Here is an 11,764-nt window from a genome sequence, read left to right as displayed (position 1 = left end):
TATTCCGTGAATCCATTTTGTAAAGTTTTTAAACATCTACTTGAGCATTTGCATTAGCAGTATTAATCAACCTGAGAATCAGAAAAAAAAAAAAAGTTGCAAATATATTTGCCTTTGGCATGAGGACAAGTAATTGGTGCAGTCCAGCTCTAAAAGTACAACTCTAAGTAATAATGTAATGCTTGGTCTGCCTCTGCTACATTGTGATTCACATATTGCTTCCCTATCCACAAATTTGTATTTGATTTAGCATATAAAAGAGGGAAAAAAGCAATAAAAAGACAAATATGTGGTTTATTTACATATACTTTGCTTCTTTCCAAGTTCAGAACTGTGAAAATAGGCAAATATCTTATCCCATTGAGGCACTATAATTAAGAGATGCCTAACAAAATTACTCATAAAATATACTTTAATTGGGTTCAAAGAGAGTTAATTTAAAATATAAAAATCAAAGAGAGTGCCAGTTGATGAGTTTCCACTCCTTTCTGTAAATAGCATTAACTGTTCTAGAAACTTCCAAATGTTAATCTGATAGTGCAGGACAGTTAATTATAACTTAAAATATAGACACAGGAAGCACGGATACTATATTCACATTAATTCACATATGTAATCTCTATCATTAAATAATTTCTATAAAATCTCAAGTTTCTAATTAGCATTTGTGGTGTTAAAAAACGGCAATTGGTAGCTGGGTTCTTTTCAGTGAAGACACTATCAACTAGCAGAGTTAAGATGCTAGTCCACCTTATATGCATTTTAGGATCTAATGTATTAGTGCAGAGGTACTTGCAGCAGGATGCATGAATCCTGCCTATAAGGCTTTGTGGGTGTCACCGTTCTGTGCACTTTATTAAAACTACTCTACCCCCCAAACCTAATAAAAATAATTGTTGCTTATGACTTGGGGAATATTTGGTGAAGTTGCTACTAAAGTACATTATTAAATGCAACATGATTTCACACTGCAAATGTCCTGAAAATTCAGTTTCTCCTACGTATTTTCTTCCTAAAATAAAATTTTTATATAACTCTTGTCCTCACTCCCAATTTTTTCCAATAATCTGCTTTATTAGGGCCATGTTAATAAAAGTTTGGGACAAGAAGCCATTCATAAACAATATAAAGTGTTTCTAAAGTAGTGAATTTTTTCTTCTATATCATTTTTTCTGCTTATCATTTATTTTCAAATGTCAGATATTTCTCTTTATATTTTCTAGGCTTCTATGCGATGGTCCATTTTTAAAATTTATGTTTTAATTGACAAAAATTATATATATTTATCATGTATAACATTGTTTTGAAATATGTAAATTGTGGAATAGCTAAATTGAGCTAATTAACATACACATTATTTCATATACTTATCATTAGATATTCCATATTAATGACACTTGTTTTTAAAATGAAACAGTTTTAGGCACAATAGTCAGTTACTTCTGATTCTGCTTTGTGGAGAAAGGTGTATGGAGTGAAATCTCTGCACTCTCCAGATAATAACTTTCTAATGCTTTAAGAGAACTAGATTGTTTTTAACTGCATGGAAATTAGAAGAGATCTTAAAAAAAATTCACAAATGTAACTAGTGTATGTACAAATAACCCTAATTTTAGGGATATGCACACAAAAATGACATTCTGATATTAAAAATAACAGTTTTACTGTCCCTCCTGAGTGGTTACACACCTGGAAGGGTGCCATGTGCTTTCACTGGAAGTACCACACTTGCATTTCTGTGTTGTGATGTCAGTAGCAGAAACCCTTAGTTAGAGCTGGCAATTTAGCTCCCTTTTCTCCTGCTTGGAAGAGGCATCAAGTTACTACCCTGTAGAGATACTTCATTTTTCTATTTGGTTTATTAAAAAATCACCTGTTCTGATTGATCTTTAAGAACGAATGATATAAACAGCCATTAAATTTTTTTTCAAATTCATAAAACTATTCGTACTTTTTTGAAACAAGAGTTAATGCCAATAATCCATCAGAAATATCTACTGTTTAGAAGAAAATGGGGCAGCACCTAATGGGTCTAATTCAACTGGTTGGGACTGTTGGGACTGCTGTGGAGTAATGCTTTGCACCACAAGTTCTGTAAAGGGCATGGCACCAAAATCATCCATTTTCAATACATCTGCACTATGGAATGACCCATGTAGTGAATTTTGTCTTGGCTGCTCAGGCAGGACAGTATTGTGATCAGCACGGATGTCATTCAGGCCCTGATGTAGAGGGTGCCATGACAGGTCTGGAGGATGGAAGGGCTTGGCACCGAAGGGGTCCAACAGGCTCTCCTCGAGTTTTAAGACATTCCCCCTATCTTTCCCATCAGTCACTGCAGCACCAATGTTCTCCTTGGAGTCTGAGATGGTTAAAAATTCATTGCTGGTTTGAGAGACTCGGCGACCCACTTTTTTGTGCCTGCGAGCCCTCTCTGGAGGGCGGTAGGTAGGCTTCAGAGTCTTCTTTTTGCTAGTTGGCGTGCCATGATGCCGCTTCCCATTACTTTTGGACATATCCTGCTTTATGCGCCTTTGGCGAGAGGACAGTTTCTGTAAGCTGTGCTGTTCGACTTTTTGCTGCGAGCTCCCCATTATTTCCTCAAAGGGCACAACCCAAAAAGGTCCTCGTTGCTTTCACTTTTACTTGTTGATGTGAGGAAGGGCTGAAATGGAGTGAAGCCAAATATATCTATGCTTTTGGGATGCGTCTCAGGCCCCACCACATGGCATTCTTGTACATTCACCTTCTTGCTAAAAGGCGCCTTTGTGAATACATCAAATTCCTCCTGCTGGAGTCCCGCAGCAGGAAACCTGTGTTGAGGGAGGTTCTTTTCATTCTTTTCTTGCTGGGGCTGTTGAGCACACACTGCAAAGAAGGGGACGGCGCCAAATATATCGAACTCCTGTTTAGGAGTCTCCACTCCAACATCAGAGGATAATTGGGCTGAGGTGAGGAGTATTGTATTAATATCTTGGGTTGGTCCACTGCCAGATTTGTCTCTGTAGACAGGGCTCATATCACTGTACTTTGCTTTAGCCTGCTCATAATCAGAATCAGAACTACCTTTCTCCTCTTCTTCCTCATCTTCAGAATCCATGAGGAGAGGCCTGTGACCCAGATTTTCTGGTTCGGTATCATTATCATTAAAATCTCCTTGTTCTCCCTGAAGAACTTCTTCATCCTCTTGCTCTTCCTCTTCACTGCTCTTAGGAGAAGGGGCAATCATACTAGATAGGAAAGCCAGGAAGCCAATTGGGTATCTGAGTATCAATATTAACACAGACACTGTGACTAAAAGTCCTTGACTTGTTTGAGTATTCTTCTTTCTTCAGTGCACAATTACTCAAGTAAATGGATGTAGGACCCTTTGGAGAAGGATTGAAAAAATCATTACCATGTATACTTGCCATGATGTTACAAATCTCTCCTCCTGGGGACCCAGTCCCGTTTCGGTTTATAGTGGCTCTGAACGTTGGTTCAGGTCGAGAAACTGGACCAGGAAACTATGTCTTTTTATTGAGGCCACTGCCCTCAGTCTCCTGATCGTCCATTCAGGTTTTCTTTGTTTGTTTGTTTGTTTGTTTGTTTGAGATGGAGTCTCGCTCTGTTGCCCAGGCTGGAGTGTAGTGGTGCAATCTGGGCTCACTGCAACCTCTCTTTCTCGGGTGCAAGTGATTCGCCTGCCTCAGCCTCCCTAGTAGCTGGGATTACAGGCGTCTGCCACCACACCCAGCTAATTTTTGTATTTTTAGTAGAGATGGGGTTTCACTATCTTGGCCAGGCTGGTCTTGAACTCCTGACCTCAGGTGATCCGCCCTCCTTGACCTCCCACCATCCAGGTTTTATTTTTAAACTCTTTATTACTAAAATAATGTTATAGTCCAGAGAAATTTTAAAAAGGAGATAAAAATTTTCATTTCCCCTCACCCTTTTTTCCCTAATGTTAGTAACTTACATAACCATAGTATAATTATAAAAAATTGGAAATTAACATGGTACAATATGTTAAATTAAACTACGCACTTTATTTACATTTCACCAGTTATACAACTAATGTATTTTTCTGTCCCAAGGTGCAACTCAGGATCTCACATTGCCTTTAGTTGTCACTTCTCTTTGTTCTCTTTTAATCTGTGACAGGCCTTCAATCTTTCCTTGTCTTTCATGACCTTGAAAGTTTTGGAGAGTGTGTGTCAGTTATTGTATTATTTTCTATTGCTGCATAAAACTACCAAAAATTTAGATGCTGAAAACAACACAAATTTATTACCTTACAGCTTTCATGGCTCAAAAGTCCAGGTATGCATTAGCTGAGTTCTCTGCTCCAGGTACCAGTGGGCTGAAATCAAAATGTCACCTGAGGCTGTGATCTTATCTGAGGCTTGGGATCCCCTTCCAAATTCGCTGGTTGTTGGCAGAATATAGTTCTAACAGTTTGAGGACTGCAGTCTTCCATTTTTTTTTTTTTTTGCTATTGTCAAGGGTTTGCTCTGTTTTTAGATGTTTCCCTCAGGTCCTAGTCATATGTACCTCTCACAATATAGCAGCTTACTTCTTGGAAGCCAGCAGATAAATCTCTAGTCTGCTATGGGAGATTCTTATATAATGTAACATTATTATAATAGTTACTGTTTCATCACCTTTGCCATAAAATGTAACCTAATCAAGACATTGATTATCTCATCATATTTAAAGGTTACAACCACACTACAAAAGAGGGGTTAACACTGGAGAAAGGGAAACTTGGGAGCCATCTTTGAATTCCACTTACTACTTTTATTGTTGAGTGTTCCTCAATTTGGATTGGTTGAATCTTATGATTAGATTAAGGTTATGCATTTTTTGTGATAATACTGCAGAGGACATGTTGTATCTTCTCAATGCATCATATCAGAAAATATATGATGTTGATTTGTCTTATTGCTGGTGATGTTAATTTGTTTTTTTAAGTTTTATTTTATTTTTAATTGACGAATAGTAATTATATATATTTGTGGGGTACAAGGTGATGTTTCAATACTTGTATACATTGTGAAATGATCAAATCAGGTAATTAGTGTATCTATAATCTTAAATATTTATCATTTCTTTGTGTGAGAACATTTAAAATCCTCTCTTTTAGATATTTTGAAATATATATTACAATATTAATTATAGTCACCTTGCCGTGCAATATAACACCAGAATTTTTCTCCTAATTGTTCCTTTGTACCCGTTGACCAACGTCTCCTCTTTCCCCATTCACCTCTTTCTTCCCCAGCCTCTGGCAAACACCACTCTATTCTCTACTTCTATGAGTTTGACTTTTTAGATTCCTTATATAAGTGAGATCATACAGTATTTGTCTCTCTGTGCCTTGCTTATTTCACATAATGTCCTCTAGATTCATCCATGTTGTTGCAAATGACAGAATTTCCTGTTTTTAAAGAGATGAATGGCTCTCCCTCTCCCTCTCCCTCTCCCCCTCCCCCATTCTTTCTTCGGTCTCCCTCTACTTCTTTCTTCAGTCTCCCTCTGTTGCCGAAGCTGGACTCTACTGCTGTGATCTCAGCTCGCTGCAACCTCCCTGCCTCGGGCTCCTGTGATACTCCTGCATCGGCCTGCCGAGTGCCTGGGATTGCAGGCACACACCACCACGCTTGACTGGTTTTTGTATTTTTGGTGGAGACGGGGTTTCGCCCTGTTGACTGGGCTGGTCTGCAGCTCCTGGCCTCGAATGATTTGCCCGCCTCGGCCTCCTGAGGTGCTGGGATTGCAGACGGAGTCTCGCTCACTCAATGCTCAGTGTTGCCCAGGCTGGAGTGCAGTGGTGTGATCTCAGCTCGCTACAACCTCCACCTCCCAGCTGCCTGCCTTGATCTCCCAAAGTGCTAAGATTACAGCCTCTGCCTGGCCGCCACCCGGTCTAGGAAGTGAGGAGCGTCTCTGCCCGGCCGCCCATTGTCTGGGATATGAGGAGCCCCTCTGCCTGGCCGCCCCGTCTGGGAGGTGAGGAGCGCCTCTGCCCGGCCGCCCTGTCTGGGAAGTGAGGAGCGCCTCTGCCCGGCCGCCCCGTCTGGGAAATGAGGAGCGCCTCTACCTGGCCGCCCCGTCTGGGAAGTGAGGAGCGCTTCTGCCCGGCCGCCCCATCTGGGAGGTGAGGAGCGCCTCTGCCCGGCCGCCACCCCGTCTGGGAGGAAGTGAGGAGCGCCTCTGCCCGGCCGCCCCGTCTGGGAGGTGAGGAGCACCTCTGCCCGGCCGCCCCGTCTGAGAGGTGAGGAGCGCCTCTGCCCGGCCGCCCTGTCTGGGAGGTGAGGAGCGCCTCTGCCTGGCCGCCACCCCGTCTGGGAGGAAGTGAGGAGCGCCTCTGCCCGGCCGCCCCGTCTGGGAAGTGAGGAGCGCCTCTACCTGGCCGCCCCGTCTGGGAAGTGAGGAGCGCCTCTGCCCGGCGGCCTCCTCTGGGAGGTGAGGAGTGCCTCTGCCCGGCCGCCCCATCTGGGAGGTGAGGAGTGCCTCTGCCCCAGCCGCCCATCGTCTGGGATGTGAGGAGCGCCTCTGCCCGGCCGCCCATCCTCTGAGCTGTGAGGAGCACCTCTGCCCGGCTGCCCCTTCTGGGAGGTGTACCCAACAGCTCCGAAGAGACAGCGACCATCGAGAACGGGCCATGATGATGATGGCGGTTTTGTTGATAAGAAAAGGGGGAAATTTGGGGAAAAGAAAGAGAGATCAGATTGTTACTGTGTCTGTGTAGAAAGAAGTAGGCATAGGAGACTCCATTTTGTTCTGTACTAGGAGAAATTCTTCTGCCTTGGGATGCTGTTGATCTATGGCCTTGCCCCCAGTCCTGTGCTCTCTGAAACATGTGCTGTGTCAACTCAGGGTTAAATGGATTAAGGGCGGTACAAGATGTGCTTTGTTAAACAGATGCTTGAAGGCAGCATGCTCCTTAAGAGTCATCACCACTCCCTAATCTCAAGTAACCAGGGACACAAACACTGCCTAGGAAAACCAGAGACCTTTGTTCATGTGTTTATCTGCTGACCTCCTCTCCACTATTATCCTATGACCCTGCCACATCCCCCTCTCTGAGAAACACCCAAGAATGATCAATAAATACTTAAAATAAAAAAAAAAGAGCTGAATGGTATTCCATTGTGCATATATATCACTTTTAAAAATTAATTCATCTGTTGGCAGACACTTAGGTTGTTTCCATATCTTGGGTATTGTGAAGAATGCTGCATTGAACATGGTAGTGCAGATGTCTCTTCAGCATACTGATTTCATTACTTTTGTTGTTTTTAAGTTTTTAAATTTTTATTTTAAGTTCTGGGATACACATTCAGGATATGCAGGTTTGTTACATAGGTAAATGTGTCCCATGGTGATTTATTGCACCTATCAACCCATCACCTAGGTATTAAGCCCAGCATGCATTAGCTATTTTTCCCTCCCCCGATCCCCACAAACAGGTCCCAGTGTGTGTTTTTCCCTACCCTGTGTCTATGTATTCTCATTGTTCAGCTCCCACTTATAAGTGAGAATATGCAGTGTTTGGTTTTCTGTTCTTGCATTAGTTTGCTGAGAATAATGGCTTCCAGCTCCATCTATGTCCCTGCAAATGACATGATCTTGTACCTTTTTACGGCTGCATAGTATTCCATGGTGTATATGTACTACATTTTCTTTATCCAGTCTATCGTTGATGGGCGTTTGGGTTGATTCCATGTATTTGCTATTGTAAATAGTGCTGCAATAATCATATACATGTATGTATCTTTATAATATAATTATTTGTATTCCTTTGGGTATATACCCAGTAATGGGATTGCTGAGTCAAATGTATTTCTGGTTCTGGTCTTTGAGGAATCACCACACTGTCTACCACAATGGCTGAACTAATTTACATTTCCACCAACAGTGTAAAAGTGTTCCTGTTTCTCTGCAGCCTCACCAGCATCTCTTTTTTCTTGACTTTTTAATAATCGCCATTCTGACTGATGTGAGATGGTATCTTATTGTGGTTTTTTTTTTTTTTAAAGACTCTTAATTATTGAACCAGGAATTTAAAACACATTTGTAAACTACTTAGAAAACAAGCCTGCCACGCATCAAAATGGATGGGATTTGAACATATTTGAACTTAAGAGATAGTTCAAAATCCTTCAATGCATTCCTTTGTATACAAACAAAAAATAAGCATCAGTCTCAAAGAGTTAGGGGAAAAAATCTAGAGAGAACAAAATAATAAGTCTAAAATGAGAAATTAGCATATTTTAAAACAAAATCACAGTTGAGAAACAAATCAAAACTCTAGTTTTCTGAACAGAAAACAGATATCCTTAACAAGTCTAGTCAAGTAATGTTGAGCACCCGATTCTGTCGCTGCTCGGGGTGCCACTGTGTAACCCACATGGACTTAGGGGGACTGAGCAAAGTGGGGCAAATGTGGGAATAAAAGACATGAGACAAAAGAGTATATTTGGAAGGAGGGGTCGGGGGGGGGGGCGCCTTGCCTCTAGTGGACAAGGGCCCTGAGCTTTACACAGCCCTCTGTATTTATTAGGCAAAAGAGATAGTGAGAAAGGGGGTGGAAGAAAGGGTCAGCTGCTCAGTCTGGAGTAGGCTTGCAAGACTGCATTCCTTGATCAACAGGCTCTAGATGTCACAGTAGATAACTTTGGCGCCAGGGAGTGATTGCCTCCAGCAAACCTTCTGTCAGCAGGAGCAGTCGTGAGTTTGCTCACATCCTGCATTCATGATAAACAGTTTGCTGTTTGATCATATAGCCTCCAGTGGAATGCTGAGTTCGTCATGTCCCACAGGCCTTCGGCTCCCTACATATCCCCCTTTCTGTTTATGAATTAATTGGAAGAATGTAAGGCCAGGCTGGGCAGCTCTCATTCTCTGATTGGTGGTCCATCTGATTTTACAGACTATAAAAAGAGACAAAACAACATTATTCCAAGAACTACATATAAGATGTTAATGTGGTGCTTTAGATAGGTCCAAGGGTTGGGGCTCTCCAGGCCTTGCTGGAATTCAGTCCAGTCTTCTAAAGAAGGCTGAAACTCTTGAGTTTGCCTATTTAAATCAAGAATTTTGTTTTGTAATTCACCAATATCAAAGGTGATGTTGGATGTGAAAGCTCCCTGCAAATGGGCTTTCACAAGGTCCCACAGATACTCACTTTGGTTGTATTCTAAGTTGGTTACACAAATATGAGTGAATTAAAATGACAACGCAATTACTGCTGCAATTGCAAGGTTTGTACTTGTTCCCCTAAGCATAGAACCATGGATTTCAACATTGGCACTTCAGTTTGTAACTCAGTGTTAATTTTATTCTGAAGTAGCCGTGCTTGGTTAGCTGTACATGTCCAGTTCTCCATGTACTGAGCTGTTTGAACAGAACTATGCAAAGCTACAGAAGATATCACAATACAAGTTATTAGCATGACCAAGGAAACAATAGCAAAAATTATCATGCCTAAGGCTCTACGGACACAATAAGTAAGCAGAGTTAGAAGAAGTTTCATAAAATGCAAAGCAGGTGTGGCAGCTCAAGGCTCAGACAGATTAACAGGAATCCATAGCCCAGGGATGCTACCTAAAATCATCAAAGTAGAGATATTATGTGTTTGCAATGGGCTATGATTAATGCAGTGATATAACTGACAAGATTTACAGGTCAATTGGGTATTGTTTAACTGGAGCTGGTCCTTCTTAGCTGCTAAAAAGACATAAGAATTAAAAACACCAACTGTAAATTAAGTGGTGATATTCTTTAGAAGTGTAATATTATAACTGTGTCATGACTCCAGTTGGCCTTCTCTCCATCTTTGCACTCAGGCTTAGCTGACTCATGGCTCATACCGGAGGGACCGGGCCTATAGTTGGCCACCCTGGGTTCCTCCAGTTTCCCATTCCATGGTTGCATGCACCATGACACCGTGAGGGCACCCACATGGCTTGTTCATCTCCTGCAAAAACACAAGCATACCCTCTTCCCCACGTCAGTAAATCCACTGGATCTTTCCATTGTCCTTCTTCCGGGGATTTCCATAACACTTTCTAATAAACTTTCCTCTTTTCCTCTAGCACTTGCCAATGTCTTTCTGCTGGAGTCTGACCATCCGTACCAGGAGTCAAAAAATTTAAAGTAAATAAGGCTAAATGTAGTTTTGATTGAGGTGGTAGTTGGCCTCCTTTACCCCCTTTTTGTCTTTTCAACATGCGTTTTAATGTTTGATGTGCCTGTTCTATAATGCCTTGTCCTCTAGGATTATAAAGAATTCCTGTTTTATGGGTTATAGCCCAAAGTGCAAGAAATTTTGAAAAGCATGACTAGTATAAGCAGGTCCATTGTCAGTTTTTAATTATTTCGGTATCCCCATATGAGCAAATGATGACAGTGTTGCTGTACATGACCAACTGTCTCACCTGTTTGAAATGTAGCATGCAGCATATGAGAATAAGTGAAACAAATTAAGCAGTTCTGGGTCTAGTGTACTTTTAACTGTAGCAATTTCTATGTGACTGGCTACATTCACAACATAAGCTGAATCATAGACAATGTTGATAGGATCTGAAGCTGTGAGCTGTAAAACCTGAATGACTGCAATTAGCTCTGAGCGTTGAGCTGAAACCCCAGAGATCATTATTGTTTTTGGACCTTTTTGGGACAATAAATACCAGTGAATTCCAGGAGCTAACTGACTTTTCTATATTTCCTGCATTCAGTTGCTCTTTTACCAACAGATGAAGTTGATCTAGCTTTTCCTGTGTTAGGGGCCATTGATCCACCCATACAGGTTTGTCACTAAGCCATTCTAATGGTAAGGCAGTGGGCGGAGGAGAAATATCAATGACCCCCATCAGAAATCCTGACCTCCTAGTGCTTTTCTATCTGTTTTTCCAGTTACTGATATCGGGTTAGGATTTCACTGTAGAAACCTCCCCAAACCTTTTCCACTGTGATATCACATGTTCTTCAACATTTTAAATCCTGGATTATCAAAGTTTTCATTTGTAAGTCTCATATCCCATGCTGTAAGTCTCGACCCCATTAATTGATGGTTATATTTGCAACATAAAGCTGGAAAGTCCAGAACGAGCTTAAGGTTGTAAAAGTTCTTTGATAAATAAACAGAGTAACCTTGGCTCTCTGAGTGCTAGTAAACTCAGATTGAGTGATTGAATTATGTGGTCTCTACTAGACTGCCGCTTTTCCATATTTACCAGACCCATCAGTAAACAGTGTTAAAACATTAGGTATGGGGGAGTGCAATACCGCTTCGAATTGCCTTTTACTTAAAGGAATCCTGATGATATCAGGGTCATAACTTAGCAATTGACTGCATTAATTATTAAGATGGCAAGCTGAAATAAGTAACAAGAAGTTTAAAAAGAAAATCTGAAAGCTTCTCTAGAAGCAGAGACTGAAATAATATACTTTAACCATGTGCTTAAAGCCACAGGCAGAATAGCTTAAATCTTGTAATTGAGTTTTCAGGCTGACCAAGTTTATGGACTTTAATCTGGCAAACAGTCTTGAAAACAGTGACTCACTAGCTGGGGAACTCAATTTAGGACTCTTTTAGCAAGTACAAATCAAAGACTATCTGTAATCAGTGAGTTAAGACACTCATTCATGCATGAGTTTTCAGTACACTTACATACAACTTTTCTTCACTTTCTGAGAAGGACACAACATTTTTACCTTCTAATTTAACAAATATCATTTAATTAGGTTTAAAGTTCTCTTTTAAAGGGTAATGTGT

At 41.1% G+C, this 11,764-nt stretch overlaps 1 protein-coding gene across 1 annotated transcript; it reads right to left on the bottom strand.

Annotated features, from left to right (window-relative positions):
• Positions 1-1,994: 1,994 nt before the first annotated feature.
• LOC129024126 (putative BMP-2-inducible kinase-like protein) lies at positions 1,995-10,642 on the bottom strand. Its single transcript, XM_054471057.1, is given in 3 exon segments — positions 1,995-2,614; positions 2,617-3,263; positions 10,425-10,642. Coding segments are annotated over 3 exon segments (1,485 nt in total).
• Positions 10,643-11,764: the final 1,122 nt, after the last annotated feature.

Source organism: Pongo pygmaeus, chromosome X, assembly GCF_028885625.2.
Source record: "Pongo pygmaeus isolate AG05252 chromosome X, NHGRI_mPonPyg2-v2.0_pri, whole genome shotgun sequence".
NCBI lineage: Eukaryota > Metazoa > Chordata > Mammalia > Primates > Hominidae > Pongo > Pongo pygmaeus.
This window is presented reverse-complemented; position numbering and strand designations above follow the sequence as displayed.